Genomic DNA, 17,316 nt, shown 5'->3' on the forward strand with positions numbered 1-17,316 from the left:
TAGCAATAATATTTTAATGTTACACCGGTGTAAAATAAAAGTGTCTGAAAAATTATGATTTCGGTTTTGTGTTAAATTTAGTGAATTAGTTTCGTTAAGTTGACCGAAACTTTGTAGGTAATCGTAACTGCGAGTCAGTTTATCGGTAGCAATTTAGTTATTATTCTCAATTAGCTATTTCTTAAGACATATATTTTTTTAAATATTATAAATACCTGAACTGGAGCGAGGCCTTTGCCGGAGGTATATGGTCGTGCACCAACAATAGTTAGATAATCCACCAGCCGAGGGCATAAGTGCTGTTTCTGAATATCCATACTTCTGATATGCCAATAAGCAGGTTAGATAAATTATTATTCCAATTTTTAAGTGCAAGCGTTTTCGAATCCATGATATTTTAATAGAATATTGCTTGTCATAATTATCACGTTCTCTTATATTTCTGAAATTGAATTATTATTTTTTATTATTTTTACTGGAATTATCGCAGTTTCTACTAATTCCCATACTCTGTACATAGGAGAGTTAGTACTCGATGCGCGAGTCCTACTAATCCGATCCCCATTTAACTGGTTTTTGACGCATGCTAAAATAACTAAAGGTACGTCACTATATGTGAATACAAGGTACATTTCAAGAAAATATTATTATTCATATGCATTTATGTTATTTACATAGCAATTGATCAGAGAATCCTAATACAATTCCTAAACTCAGCACGAAGGATATTCTATTAACAAAAAATCGTTTCGTATCACTGTTACGGATCTTAGCCCCCTTGACCCATTTATTACTTTGACCTATATTCAGGGATACAACCTACACTCCCCAATGCAATTACAGTCTTAGGTGGGTGCTGTATATCATGCGGGCGTATAAACAGCAGGTGGTGTTTCATTATACCTAAGCCAGTAATGTCATAAAACCCATTTATGAGTAATTTTATTTCACATAAAGTTTTTTTAATGTTAGTGTTCAGTAGTAAAGAACATACGGTAATGCTGTGTCGATTTATAGTAAATACGTAAAGGTGTTCAAGTTGATCAAAAACCGATCAAATTGGTAGCAGTAAACAGAATCAGATTGTACATTATGTACTTCACACTAGCTAAATTTTACTACATATCGTACTGGTTAAACAGTTAGGTAAATTATAAAGGTTACAGAACGGGTCTAATTCTTTCTAAGCTGCAAGTTAAGTAATTATTTCGTTAATTAAGGTTTAAGAGTGCATATCTTGGATAATTATAATGTAAACTATCAATCAATAACTGTACTATACGTTTTAATTTCTACATATTAGAATCTTTTCATTTCCAACTGTCAAACTGTGAATTAACTAAGCTTACGGACACGCATTATATAAAATTCTGAACCGTCCATATATTGGTCGTTCTTGGTGGTAACTTGTATTATGACCATAATCAGACGTCTTCAAATATACTATTATATTTCAATTGACGCAAAAGTAACACCAACGCCGTACTGAGACTACAATGAAAATTATAATAGGTACTTTAAGATTAAAGCTATAGCTGTTTATTATTATTATTATTATTTATTATTATAGCCTTATTCAGATCCAACTTATACATTATTTTAAAACAAACATAAAGCTTTGAAACTTAAAACGAAATAATTATTCTATTATTTGGATCTTTTTTAATGTCTGTAGATCTGTTTGCCAATAGGCAAAGGCCTCATCCAATCGTTTCCATTCTTCTCTTTCTCGTGCCACTCTGTTCCACATTACTCCTGCCACTGTCCTAATATCATCATCCCATCTTGTGTGGGGTCTGCCTCTTTTCCTTTTTCCTTCCCTGGGATACCATCTTGTCACTTTCTTACTCTATTTATCATATCCTCTTATTATGTGACCTGCCCATCTCCATTTGAGTCTTTTAATTTTCAAATTTATATCTGTAACTTTTGTTTTATTCCGGATGATGTAGTTTTTCAGTCTGTCTGATCTCTTGACATTCAGCATACTCCTTTCCATAGCGTGTTGACAACTTGCGAGTTTACTTGTCATTTCATGACTTGTGCATGATTGGCATCCATACATAAGGACGGGTAAAATGCAGGTGTTAAATAATTTGGTTTTAATACTAATATGAAGTTTTTTATCTTTTATAACCTCTCTCATGCTCCAATATTTACTCCAGCTGTTAGTAATTCTTCTCTTTACCTCTTCATGCATCGGTTGTTCTTGAGTTATAAGCTGTCCTAAATAGATGTATTCATCAGTATAATTTATTTCAGAGTTACCTAAGAGTATCGTGTCTTTAGTTCCATTTGTCATCACTCTAGTTTTTTCTGGGTTCACTGTTAAGCCTACTTTCTTACTTTCTATGGCAAGATCTTCGATCATAGCATTAATCTCTTTAGATGTTTCAGCGAATAGTACTATGTCATCAGCGAATCTCAGATGTGTTAAAGATTCGCCGTTTACCATGATATCAAAATTTCCACTTGATTTGTCTGAAAACTGAAAATATTTTTGGAGATAGGGGGTCTCCTTGTCTAACGCCTTTGCCAACATTAAATGAATGACCTTTCTTGTCTAGCTGGATCCTGGCTGTACTATGAATATATACATTCTTTATTAATCTGATGTATTTGTGCTCAACCCCCTGTTCCGCTAATGTTTCCCATATATTTTTGTGTAGCAGAGAGTCAAATGCTTTGCTGTAGTCGACAAATGCAATATAGTATGTAAGTTGATATTCTTTGTACTTCTCTAAAATTTGACGAACTACATGGATATGGTCAATCACAGAGTAACCCTTACGAAATCCAGCCTGTTCTATCGGTTGATGTTCGTCTAGCGTTCTTTCAAGTTGTTTTAAAATGATCTTGGCGAAGATTTTGTAAATGTTTGACGGAAGGCTGATAGGGCGATAGATTCCTATTTCGAATTTATCTCCTTTCTTATACATATAACAGGATAATGTTAGATTCTGTCCATTGCTGAGGTATTATTTCAGTTTCTAATATAGTGTTAAACATATCAGTGAGGGCTGGTATTAAGATTGCCTTGTCATATATTAGGAATTCGTTACTTATGTCATCGGGACCGGTGTTTTATCTAATCTCTGGGTAACTATAGCCTTTTCTGTACAAATATACTCTCCAACCGAACAATCTGATCAAGAAACTATAAATAAATTCTACTTTAATCTAAACAATCCAGGAACACGGTCATAAAAACCTTATAATAATGCGAGACTGCAATGGTCATATAGGACAGAGACGTCCAGGAGAAGAAAAAGTACTAGGATCATACACATATAGTAGTAAAACAATAAGTAGAAGTGGAGAACAGATCATGAACTTTGCCCTAGAAAATAACCTAACCATCTTAAACACTATATTCATGAAAAATAAGAAAAATATGTGGACTTGGATCTCACCGGACAATAAAACAAAAAATCAAATCGATTTCATAGCTGTTTAGGCTGTATAATTCTGTTGCTATTTGGTTATAAAAAGAAAATAAGTTTATTCTTGAATAAAATATGGTGGAAAATACACGGAAATTTATACAGTTAACTATAAAAGTATTTTTATTCCCATCAACCTCGAACTTATTCAATAACTATATACATTGTTGCCACAATAGATTATTGTATGTCATCAAACATCGTGCCACATATTTGTATTATCGACTGACGTCACTAACGTGGGTGGGAAACATGAAGCGAAAAAGTTTGATGTAGATAGGTACTAATAAACCTACAGAAAATCATAAATGACAGACAATCATTGTGCGTGGGTAGTAACTTGTTGAGTTCAAACTTTATTTTGATCAATATATAATTAATAGGTATGACCTATCTACCCCATTTTATCGAAGACATCTGTTATTATCTGCATCTAAATTTTTTCTAGTGTATTTTAAAGATTATAATTACATTATTATTGACCTGTATGTCTAATATAATATATAATAAATTTACGGTGGAATGGATACGAAAAAATATCCGTGACTAAATAGTGTAGTGTAAACTGCAATTTCTAAAATGACATGAATAAATAATAGAATAATAATCTAAGTGATTTAAATTTACTCCAGATAATAATAGTAAAATGTTTCACCATAAGGGTAGTAAGTATGTATACCTACTTACCTACAATGTGTTTTTGCTCTGCCGAGTAGGGCGACAATGGGTTAAGAGACAGTATCACATTTTTTGCCTAATTATCAAAGTGTATTTTAGTCTAAAATGAATATTTTTTAACAACAATAAGATCTACAATGTTCAAAAAATTAAATAACCTTCCACCGAATAAATAAACATTCTTTATGTATGTGTATATCTACCTAACATTTATAATGCCATATTTGATCAGCACGGTAAATGAATTATTTCAGTATTTTTACGTAGTTAGCAATGTATGTATGTACCTTCTAAATAGATATATATAAGTGAACAATCTTAATCAAGTGAGTACGATCAAAACTATATTATTCCATCTCTCTCTCATCTATGTAGGTGGTCAGGAACCGTATTAAATACCTCCAGCAGTGTCGTAAATTGACAAAGACTAATGAAGTAAGTACCTACTTTCGAGACGTTTCGCTGTCACTTAAAGTAATGGGTCTAAAGGCTTCGCTTCCACTCCGACTGGCCTCCAAACTTCCCTTATAAATTACCTTTTAACGTGAAACATTTTCACCTAAATCACCGGTGATAAACGTAGTAGTAATTTAGTCATATACATATAATAAATACGATCGTGGTCTGTCTGTCTGTCTGTATATTTTTTGTCAATAACAACTGAGATAAGCAAACAGCTAGACGGTTTACGCATTTGGCGGTACCGTATTCCACTAAAGTTATATGTATCGGAGGAAATAAAGAGAATGAGCCTAGCAAAAACACTACTTGTTCGATTTAGATTGCTATATTTTTATCGAAGTTAAAATTTATATTTATGGGTAGAACACTGTCATTACAGCCAGTCTATATCTAGCCATCCTGACAAATACCATAATAGTGAGGTATTTTTTTAATAATATAGTGTAATACAAATTACTACGATATAACCACAAAAGCCGTTGTTTTTCAGAATTTTAACAATGTTAACATTACACCTATCTAGTACCTACAGCAGTACTAAACGACTATTGACTTACTGAAGTAGACTTTTACACAAAGGCACCGCTGTCTCACCTACTCTGTCTACCACTTTAGAGAACTAAGTTATCATACTAACCATCCACGATATCTTAGTTCTCCGAAATGATAACTCACAGGCCTACATATATAGGTCCCGGTGTATACTTAAAATCAGGGGATACTTAACGTCAGCTTAGTTGTCATTCCAATACTAAAGCAATCGTCTAGTGGACATTATGTACTCGTATATTAGCATTTTACTTAGCTATATAGTGATGGTAAAACTGTACTAACGTATCGCACCATGGTAAATTATAAAAGCGCCCATTAGCACTGCGAGGGCGACATATGTAGATACGCAAATCGTGTTCTACTTAACTAATCGCACCATGCTGGTAGTGTTGAAGCCAATGGCGTTAGAGATAACCGTGATAAGCTGCTGTGTATATGTTAAACACGTAAAAAGTATTTTTTTTATAGAGAATATTTGAAATTTATACCTATTTTTATATATTTATACATACATTATATGTATAAATGATATAATATTTTAATTTAATTTAATGTTACATGTAGACAGCCAAATGAGCAAATAATGTTAATATATAGACTTTAACCAAATCTACATAACTGATACGGATGGGAAAATATATATAAAAAATTGACTTACACAAGTGGTTACATGAAAAAAATATATATGAATTTGAATCAATATTATCATTGACATTAGGTACACATCAGAGATATTTTTATCTCCTGTATAATGTGTAATTTAATTTGAACAAATTATTACTTACTTAAACATACAGTTAAAATAATACAACGGATTTATGTTTCATTAAAGTCGCCATGAAATAAAAATACAACACAAAAATCTATACTCTTCCGTTTTACGTTTTAATTGTTATAAATTGTTCAAATATTAGCTACGGAACATTTGAAATTGTTAACGTTGTACGTAAACGTACGTAAATATGATGCAATGGCTGCTAATTCATATAAATTGAGTTAGCAGTGCTTTTAATCTCACGGTTATATAATTGAGGTACAAAATCAATTAAAGGACTACCCCGATCCGTACATCCGACAATCATACATAGATATATCTATAATAATAGTAGTCGTTGAAATTCGACGTGTTAGATTAGCCATTGTAATTTGATCTTTATATTATATTATTATCCAGTTTGATCGATTAAAATGAAATAACTTACTAAAATCCATAAGTTCTATATCCATATACATGTATATGAAATGTATACTATAATAAGGCGAACTTGAGAGCCTTCTGTAACAATTCTTTGAACAATCGGCTGTTTTAGTATATAACTCTTTTAAAAAGAAAATCCTTCCCATAGGGTGGGACCTGCCATTTTAGTATAGAAAATGCTAATTAATTACATAATTTTATTAAAACACTCATAGAAATAGGATGTAAATACTATTGTTACATACGTCAACTTGGTAGTTTAGTTCGCACTAGTAAGTGTATTAATACACATAATATCATTTGTTAAAGAATATAAAAATCACAATTTTACAGCACGTAGTAGAATTTACAATATATTTAAAAGGTTGTGCGCTTACCTTAAATTTACACGAATGCCTCCACCCGATCGTTTCTACATCATCGGTCGTCTCGCAGACGTGGGATGATATGGTACGGTTTAAGTTTTAGTAAAAGATGTGGCCGCGTAGTAATGCATATCGCGGGATGGCGGAGGCCAGTGCACAGTAGTGGCATGCGCGGCCGCCCACGTTCGATAACGCGCGCCGCCGCGGTGTTCGCCCGCCCGCCCCCACCCTCGCGCTACACAGCCCTAGGTCACGTTAAACTTACAAAATCAAGGTCACCATGTAAAAGGAACATTATTTCTACTACCTACTTTACCAAGCTAAATAGCTATAGTCTATTATTTAATGCATATTTCTATTAAATGTTTCATTTAATTAAATTATAATAACTTTCTAATACTGTACTTTCACGAATATAATATCAGATTGGGTTACCACTAGTCAACGTTGTGGTTAATACAACACAACACGTCCATTTCGTTGAGTATATTATTCAATTATATTTCTAAAAAAAATAATTGTAATGTGCACGACACATCTAGTGTAGATTTTGTAAGTATAGTAGTGTAAATATTGAACGAAACCAGCTGACGTCTCTAACCACCCCTCCAGATTTTATAGTAGTGAAAATATTATATTTATTTATGGAATAATTTTATACTATTGAAATCAATACTAACTAGATACCAATATCAATATAACTATATTATTAATACTATCAACACATATATTATGTAGTATATAAACTACCACATTTAGTTTTATGAGATATGTAAATTTCGTATATTAATGATTAAATAATAACTCTACTGTTTAATTACAAAGCATTTATTTAATACAAATAATACAAAATATTAATAACCATAAATATATTTTATTTTCCTGTATCTTCCTTGAGTGAAACAGTTCTATTAAAGACCATCTGCAACAAAACATATTAAATATTGTATATAAAAGTTATGTTACATAGATATACTTCTACATATATATTAGTATGATTACAATTTTCTTGGATTAGGACTGCAAAATTGAACTGCCTACAAATAGGTCTACGATAACCATTATTTGTAGCGGATTTTACTGAATAAATATAAATAATAAACTAAGTGTTTGCTAAAACTTGCCATACCACAAGCATTCCAATATATAAGTAAAAAGTATTTAAGATATACCAAGTATGAGTGCTGTCGTAACAACATTAATTAATTAATTATTCAATCACTTATGTCTGATAAATTAATGACAAGTACATTTATAAAGAAATCTATCAGTTAACAAATCATAAAATAAAATAGTCAAAATATATGTATTTCATTGAATTTCGCTTACATTGTTTGATGAAGTATCAGAATCAACAGAGAAGAAACCAATCCTCTCAAACTGAAACTTGTCGTAGATCTTCGCACCTTTGATAGATACATCAGCGTAAGCTTCAACCACTGTTAGTGTATCCTCACGGCAATCAGAGATGAAACCGCCAGGCACTTCATTGGGATCTTCTGGATTTTTATGTCTAAACCTATAGGATTATACTATTAATTATTATTTACATTTGATTTTGTTGTAACTGTCTAATCACAAATGTATTTTGTTTTCTAAATTTGTATTTAAATTTATAGTTCTTTTATTGTACATTCTTGTTTTGATAGTTCACTTCATATTCTGTTATGTCAGTAGTCTATCCTAATATATATTTTCTCCATATACTAAATCTTTTTTTCTCTTAGCTATATATATACAATAAAATACAATATATTTGATTGACACCAAAAGACACTTTTTTTCTGATGGAAACCTCTAGAAATTAAAAATTAACTATGAATATCACAACCATCTATCGCTCTATCCATACAGTATCCCTGCCTTGGGACTATAAAAGTATAATGCAAGATGCATTTGCCAATAATGCAGATGACAGTTTTGTGGTTGTTGCTTGACCGTTAACAACTACTATAATTGTTGCTCAACTTTACGTTTTCCTATATTGGACAATTTCATACAACTAGGAAGCCCTGCAATTCAGCCCATGTGGTAAGATGTAACCATCAATAACTTTTTTCTAATAGACATAGATACTTCAGACTAATCTATTTCAGGTGCCAAGGAACTTGCTTGTAAACTTATTTCGATTGAACGATGCAGAAATTAAGAAGATAAAGGATAAGAGACAAGATTTTAGTCCTCTGGAATGGCAACATATGATTATAAAGATATAGGCGATGGTTACGCTTACCATCGAATGGGTCGTCAGCTTTGATAAAATTAATACTATAATTATATTATTTACTTTATTGTTAAAGTTAATCATTCACTATATTAAGTAGATCCTATACATACATATCCTTTTCCAGTTATGTCATAATAAATACGTAATTTAATACTAAAGACCACTAAAGCTATATTTCGTTTTAAAATACTTACAAGGGTTCATACAGCCGCACTTCGACACTGATAGGCTCAGAAACCCAATGAATGAATGCTTTCGGTTTCTCCGCAGTTTCAGTGGTCTCTGCTGTACATTCTATTTCGATCAATTTTCCTGACTCATTTTTGATTAGATTTGACACCTGTTCAAAATTTTTAATTAAATTACATAACAAATACTTCAAGAATATTATGTAATAATAATAAATAAACCAAACAAATTTGAGATTTTCGTCAATTATAATTTGAAATTTATATCCTTTCGATTTTAAAATATATTGTTGTATGAAACTACATCAGTGTCATTCATCATTTGACGACGTGATCGTCGTCTAAACTAGCATCTAGTATTTAATGATTTAAATACTAGATGCTAGTTTATTCATTAGGTCATTAGTGAACATTTGCTACGCTAGTCAACTAGTTTAAATAAGGTTAGGCTCTGAATATTCAGGTATTAAAATAACATTGGAGGCTTAAAACTTAAGTCTTAGAATATCAAAGTTTTATAACATAATTAATATTTGTATTTATATGGTTACATCAATAATCGTATCGTGTAGCGTAACTTACCTTTAATATATAACCAGCATGTCTGAGCCCCACAGATTGTGTAGGTGTGAGGCGACGGTATCCTTTTTCCGGGTTCTCTTTGAAATCATTAGCTTCGATATATACTATTTTACTGAAAGCTACTTTATGAGACCCTTTCTCTGGTTCATTGGGGAAATCAGGAACATTTACAGTAATAGGCTCATTACTAGGGAAGTTAGTAATCTTAATTTTTAATGGTTCTAAAATTACCATAACCCTGAAACAAATATACACTTAAATCACGAATTTAAAATTATCTAAATAAACATTTACTTTTATATCACACTGGTGAAATACACAATTCAGAAGTACAGTTTAACAGACTAATATGCTTATTTAATTATTCAGTAACTTATACCTTTTGATCACCAATTATGTTCGATTTGTAGACACTTTATATACTGTGCATAGGATGGATATCATATTAAAATCAAACTATTGTAATAAAGAAATTGTTCCAAATTATATATAGTCAGTTAGAATAGTCAATTTTTTATTTTCCAAACTGTATGAAATAATTTATGTGTGGAAAATCTTTATAGAGGCCCACCGGCTTAAATGCCAGATTCTTACCATTCTATGGTATGCCAAGACCCCAAGCAAATAAAAACAATACCTAGGCGCAGTTACGTTGAGCAGGTCCCTAGTAGCAGCGTCGAGCGCGGCGGGATCGACGGCTGCGAGCGCGCCCGTGACGCCCAGTGAAGCACAGAACGCGTTGATGGCAGTAGCCGGCACACCGCGCCGACGCAGTGCCGTCAGAGTGTATAGCCGAGGATCATCCCAATCTGAATATATTATCATTACATCATCACAAAGGACGAACTACCTAACACAAATACTTCAGCATAAGATTCAAGTATTGTGAATTAAAATTAATCAAGGAGCTTGGTCAGTGTCATGTGATACCTCGTCATATATGGAAAACACATCGCCCAATAGTAGGACGACAATGGGGTACCATAATAATGATGAAAAATAATATATAAAAGCAATAATTATTTATATACCAATGCAATGAATTGCATAATCTGATTTTAAATATAATATTTGACACGAAATTATTTACACATGTTTCAAGAAAAGTTTAATCAACAAAAATACAGAATTCTTGGATTTTTCACTTGACATGTATTCTTATTATGAGATTTTATAAGGATTTAGTTTTTAACACTAAATTTGATAAAAGAAAATTAATCACCTTTGACAATTCCCTCATCAATTAATTTTGATATTTTCCTCTTTGACACTACAGTATAGTTTACATTTAGACGGCCATATTCCCATTGTACTGGACAGTAAATTCCGAGAGCATTACATAACCAATAGTACGATGACCTGTAATAAAGGAAAATTGTAACCATATAATAGTGAATACTAGAATTTTACATATATTTAATTTATACAAATGTAGGATTTATAAATATAATCTAAGTTCTTAAACACTATCCATTGTAAGGAAAAAATATATAATTGATTATATTTTACCTTCTAGATTGGAATTCCTTGGTACATAATGAGTGGGTAATATGTTCAATGCTATCACATAAGCAGTGAGTGTAGTCATAAGTAGGGTAGACACACCACTTGTTGCCAGTTCGGTGATGAGGTTTGAACCTTATTCTGTACGCCACAGGGTCCTGTTTACCTTCTTCAAGCGTAATTTTCATTCTTAATGTAGCATCACCTTCATCTATTTTGCCGTTTTTCATGTCCTTTAACAAATATTACTGGTTTATTAACTATCATACAATACCAAAGATACAAGTGTATAGTTGTTTATCATAACTAAGACAAATTGCCCTTGTTTCATTATTCAAATATCATTTATTCTCTATGACGTCTATGTGATCGCTTTCCATATCTTTATTCTTGCAGAGCTAATTACAAGCACTTCTGATCTCTGTGAGTTTTTATCCACAAGATCTGTCATGATAGAATATAGCAGCCAGATTAAAACCAGCTTAAATAGTTTTAAGAATTATTTTTGTGAATATATTATAGAATATTAGAGAACCTATCTATAATTATAGAATATATTATAGATAGGTTCTCTTTATCCACGGAACATGCCTACCACTGCACTACGGAAGTCATTAGAGAAGTATAAAATAATTTATCAATTTGATTGGTATCTCGAGTTATAGAAAATAAATATAAGCAAGTAATACTTCAAATAGCTGCAAACTCTCTTCAACTGGTCTAGTTCTCCATGGCGATGGTGGTGGGTTGAAGCCTTTGATGTCTTCAGACTTTTGGTGACAAACATAAGCCAAATCTTTTTTTATTAACTGTACAGCCCACTCATATAACTGATCAAAATAGTCAGAAGAATGGGTGATTTTATATGGTTTGTAACCTGAAATTAAAATAAGTATTTATGATATGGATTGTACAGGATATTATATTGTATAATTAAATAATATTGTATTGTATTTATATATATTCTACACTATTGTTCTTATTGTTCCTTTTGCATGTACAGTCTTTATCATCAGCAATCATCATTTTTCTTTCTACAAAATTAATATATGTATAGTCCTTAAAAACCATTTGTTCAAAGTGATACATAAATTGATAATCAGCTAGATAATAACATTTTCAGAAATATTCTTTCTGTATTGTATGTAAATAAAACAAGCACACAAATTTAATGGGTCTAGTGACCCTTTTCATTTGCTATCATTTTACTGTTATGTGTAAGACTATTAAAATTTGCTGTAGAAGACAACCATAACCTAGGTTATGGTTTTCAGTGTTTCATTGATTTTTTTAACTATTTTAATAATAGCCCAAATCACATTAGTGGACAGCTATTGTAATGTTGTATAACATACCAGCATATAATAAGATTTTAAACATTAAACACTTACCAAGCCATTCTACCATATCTTTGATTCCAACAAAGAACTTCTCTTCCTCTTTTTCTGGATTAGTGTCATCATATCTTAGAAAACATATACCATTGTGAGCAGCAGCATATCCAAAGTTAATATTTATTGCTTTAGCATGGCCAATATGTAATATACCATTTGGTTCTGGTGGAAACCTTGTTCGCACTTTCCCAGAAGTTATTTGAAGATGTTGTTCGAGCAATCTACTTGTGTCAGGAGTTACTACATATCCATCTGATTTAAAATTTTCCCCCGGACTATGGAATGGAAGCTTTTTCATTAATTCCAGAATAGATCCACCTCCAATATCCAGATTAGATTGTGATTTTACCACAACTGAAAGAGTAATAAATGACGCAAGTTTAGAGAAATTATTAAATAACTATTTTATCTAAGTACAATAAAATAATTAATTTTAAATAGGATATTGTTATCTATTCAGTGTCAATAATATCAAGGTTCAAACCATTCTTATCCTCTTCTTTGGGTTTCTTGGCTGTGTCACTAATTTTAGATTTCTTTTCCACTTTGGGAGGAGGTGCTAGGTCAGCTTCTGTTTTAGGACCCAATAAGTCCAATATCTACAAAAATTTGTTTAAATATTCAAATCAAAATTCACTTTCCAGAATCAATTTAAATAAGACAGCATAGTTAGTTAATGAAAATGTATGAACAATACAATATACAATAAATATGAATGATTTACTAGCCATTTGCCATGGGTTTATGTACTTAATAGAAAATAAATGGTTGATTGCTAATACACTGCTGATCATGATTATTACTTAATTCAGTTAGTATGACTGAACTTTATCTTTATACTCTACTCTACTATAACATTGCATCATTATGGTAAATAGTATTGACCTTCTCTAAACATTTTTATTTTATTTCAAGAGTTATGGCCCATCTATAAATTATATCCAATAATATCACTAATTTCTACTCCCTACCCCATACCATTGATGGTCAATAGTAAAATTTAAATATGATTACAATGTCAAATTCCCCAGTTAGGTGGGTGGGGAGGGTCTCAATATATAATTATATATATATTAATATATAAATAAATACATGTAGTGTAATTTATGGATGGCCTTTACTGTAGAAATTTCCAAAAAAACTTTCCATAACTTATTATACTATATATGTACTTTGGAATTTATTTAAATATACCTGGACATCCACTTCATTCTTTATTGCCTTCCCATCAGCCCATGGTAATTCCGCTCTAACAGCCTGCATAATAATACCGGAGTTATAGCGGTATCGTTTTGCCAACAGTTCTTGCTTATGTTTCGCCATATGTTTCTCTACAATTTGTTCGATCTGTTCAGGGGTTACTACAACTCCGACCCCACATGATTTTTCAAATGTTGCGATATCTACTTTCTCTTCGTTAACATTACTTAAAAGGTATTCCAATGCAGCATCAACTCGTAAAGACGAATCGAGTTTTCCACTCACTATATAACTGCATACGAAGCTTAACCTATGGGTAATCTGTGGTTTAATTTTAGTGGCCAGGTGATATATCAACATCCCGGCTCCTGAAGGCAATTTTGTCAAATCAACCTACAAATTCAATCAAATAATTATAACTGCAACAATATCAATATTTATAAAAATAGATCATCAAAACCTAACCTCATTAAGAGCGGCAAGTAAGAACTTTGTAACATTATTATTTTTAGTAGTTTCTTTAGCTTTCTGTTCACTTAAGCCTAATAGCTTAAATTTTCCTATAATCTCTTCTGGTGACATTGTAATAACAATTATATATTTTATTTTATATTTTATAAATAAGACCTAATACAGTATGCGATACACGAAACTTGCATACACTTGCATATGTCAAAAGCATAGAACATCGTCATTAGCATACGTCAAAACCATCGAACGTCATTAATGTCAAATGACAAAATATTCAATCAAATAGAAATACTAACCACAGACTACATACAAAATACATCATAGCAGAGTACATTTCTATACAGATTCTACACTTTCTATATTCTTGTTGGGGTTGCCAACTTTTTTTACCTCATTTTTATATGAGGTAAAAACTTTTTAAAGTATTCTGTTGAGTGGCTCTCCATTCTTATAGATGGTTATATTGATGACGACTAAGGAATGTGCATTAAAACCCATACATATATAAGAGACGTAAGAACTCAATACAATACTTTGTTACTGGAATTGAAGCTATATGTATGTGGAAGTAAACAGTTCTGTCTTCTTATAAAACGTAAGAGATCCATCGATGGTCGATAGCACAGAACTCTAATATCCTATATCATGTGAGCTGTAGCATGGTGCAGCTGACAGTTTATCTAATTTAAAAGTTGCCGCGATTTACAATTTATGGCTTAGTATGTCAGCTGTACCACAATCGTAAAATACCTATATAATAAAATTATTAATATCTGTATTAACTTAAATGTAGCAATTGTTAAATGTAAAATTAGTAACTATCACCCGCACCATGCTACAGTGCACACTGGGTAGCAGATGATGAAGATAGTCAATCGATACCCACACTAAACAAACGATTTTAGTACCTACCTTGTCAGTTTGTATTAGTTGAGTATCAAATCCCAACTAATATTATGAGAAAGTGTGTCTGCCTGTCTGTTTATTACCTGTTTACGATTAAATAATTGATTCGACTTAAAGATCTTTTATCTTAAAAAGCAAACTAAGTGCGAGTAACAGTCAGTTCTTTATTTACCTCAATATACTATAAGGACAGTAATTATAAATAACGTATTGAACTATTACTACCAATTGTTTGATATTCATGATACATACTCTGCTTAATCTTGGGATAATGTGATAGATATATATATCTAGTCTATCGAATATTTGTACAAGTATATAGGTAGGTAATGTAAATATTCATAGTAAATTATGCAAATCGTGTTAACTTTGAATACAGTTAAATTGAACTTGGCAGCTCATTGAACTGAACATACAGATTACTCAGGTACATAAGTATTCTAAGCGATTGTAGGATAACATCACGGAAAGTCATGCAAGCAAATATTAAAAAAGCAAAAGTGTGCCTGTCTGTCTATTTGATACCTTTTCACGGCTAAACTGCTGAATATCTATATTAATAATTCCGTCAAGGGGTACGGTAGACTCGAACGAAACCTTATGTGTAACGAAACCTTATGTGGAACGAAACCTTATGTGTAAAGTTGCATTGTGTAAATTGCAGATTGCAATTCATAACTTTTGTTTTTATAGCTATTGGTATATTACTTTTATGTAATATGCCAATAGCTATAAAATGTTGTAATATGCAAATATACAACAAACAGTAATATGCAAGAATACAACAAACATGGAACAAATATTGGAATATTTGTTCCATGTTTGTTGTATTCTTCTTTCTATTTCTAGTGTGTTGTTGTTTCTGTCAAAACTTATTCTTTTTCCGAGGTATACATATTTTTTCTACATATTCCAGTGGCTCTCCATTAATTATAATGGGTATTTTAAAGCTGTTTGTCATTACCTTAGTTTTAGTGAGGTTCATTTCCAGTCCCACCTTAATACTAGCTCTATGTAAAGATTCTATCATGAACTGCATCTGGCAACCCGACTCTGAAAGCAATACCAGGTCATCTGCAAACCTAAGGTGGCTTAAATATGTTCCTTTAATATATAATCCTGACTTATTCCAATCTGTCTTACCTATAGTGGATTCTAGGATGGCTGTGAATAATTTTGGAGAGGGGATCCCCTCCCGCCTCGGCCTAGGGTTTCGAGTTTAATTCTTTCTGTATTGTTGTCGTATATACATACTTTTGATAGCATTTATATACACTTCTTCAACTCCTTGTTGGTTTAAGCTTTCCCATATAGATACTTGTGTGTGTTACCGAATCAAATGCTTTTTGGTAATCAATAAAAGTGATATATAGAGATCCATCTTTTTCTTGATATTTTTCCATTATTAAGTCGATTGTGTGAATATGGTCAACTATGGAAAAACCCTTTCTAAAGCCTGCCTGTTCTACCGGCTGTTTTGCTTCTATCGTAGCGCTTATTCTTTTATTTAAGATAGCAGAGAAAAGTTTGTAAAGACTGGGTAGCAAGCTAATTGGCCTATAATTGCCAATATCCTTTGGGTCACCTTTCTTGTAAATTAGTATGATGTTTGCATCAGACCATTGGGATGGCGTTTCAGCTTTTTGAAGAATCAAATTAAACAATTCACTTAATGGTGCTGCTAATATCGTGTTCGCAAATTTTAGTGCTTAATTTGGTATGTTGTCGGCTCCAAAGCTTTTTTCTAGTTTTAAACTCTTTATTGCATTCATAATTTCATTTTCATTTATCAGTTTAATATTGTTACAGTAGTTGCTTTCGATTTTTTTCTTTAATATTTTAGTTGTTTGCTTGCTATCACTGTATAAATTTGTATAGAATTCTGTTGCGATTTTGACAATATCACTTCGTTTACATAAATCTTTTCCTAGGCTTCTTAATCCTTCTATCCATGATTTATTTGTTTTAAGTTCCTTGTAAGCCTTTTTTGAACCTCCGCTAGATTGTAGGTGTCTCTCTATTGTGCCTTGCCTATATTTTGCATAATCTCTCCTTATATATCTATTAACTAGCTTGTATAAAGCTGAAAGATCATTTTTCATAGAGCGTGTTTTGTTTTGTGAATAACAAAACATAAAAAAATATTT

General features: G+C 31.7%; 2 protein-coding genes across 2 annotated transcripts in view; both read right to left on the bottom strand.

The window, feature by feature from the left end:
• LOC131853158 (MAP kinase-activating death domain protein) overlaps positions 1-6,858 on the bottom strand; it is a 41,078-nt gene extending 34,220 nt beyond the window's left edge. Inside the window, exons 1-2 of the mRNA XM_059203981.1 lie at positions 6,711-6,858; positions 216-442 (exon numbers count right to left, since the gene is read on the bottom strand). Coding sequence (XP_059059964.1) covers positions 216-317 — 102 coding nt within the window. The 5' untranslated portion in view covers positions 318-442; positions 6,711-6,858. The remainder of the gene's footprint in view (positions 1-215; positions 443-6,710) is intronic.
• A 670-nt stretch (positions 6,859-7,528) lies between these two features.
• LOC131853206 (probable glutamine--tRNA ligase) lies at positions 7,529-14,443 on the bottom strand. The gene is made up of 12 exons (XM_059204039.1): positions 14,258-14,443; positions 13,787-14,185; positions 13,077-13,191; positions 12,590-12,946; positions 11,888-12,075; positions 11,205-11,431; positions 10,918-11,054; positions 10,333-10,504; positions 9,696-9,933; positions 9,120-9,265; positions 8,028-8,217; positions 7,529-7,620 (listed from the first exon to the last, which is right to left on the bottom strand). The coding sequence occupies exons 1-12, from the start codon at positions 14,372-14,374 to the stop codon at positions 7,573-7,575; spliced, it is 2,334 nt and encodes a 777-aa protein (XP_059060022.1). The 5' UTR covers positions 14,375-14,443; the 3' UTR covers positions 7,529-7,572.
• Between the last annotated feature and the right edge of the window lie 2,873 nt (positions 14,444-17,316).

This window comes from Achroia grisella, unplaced genomic scaffold (genome assembly GCF_030625045.1).
Source record: "Achroia grisella isolate CSIRO2021 unplaced genomic scaffold, CSIRO_AGI_Agris_v1 utg900, whole genome shotgun sequence".
NCBI classification, from domain to species: domain Eukaryota; kingdom Metazoa; phylum Arthropoda; class Insecta; order Lepidoptera; family Pyralidae; genus Achroia; species Achroia grisella.

What these genes read in the sequence shown, in the direction of transcription:
- LOC131853206 (XM_059204039.1), bottom strand. Translation starts at nt 14,374, where the DNA reads ATGTCACCAGAAGAGATTATAGGAAAATTTAAGCTATTAGGCTTAAGT. An exon ending in AGAGTTTGCAGCTATTTGAA is followed by an intron (nt 11,432 to 11,887) that starts GTATTACTTGCT and finishes TATTTGTTAAAG; the next exon opens with GACATGAAAAACGGCAAAAT. An exon ending in ATGCTGGTTATATATTAAAG is followed by an intron (nt 9,266 to 9,695) that starts GTAAGTTACGCT and finishes AATTTTGAACAG; the next exon opens with GTGTCAAATCTAATCAAAAA.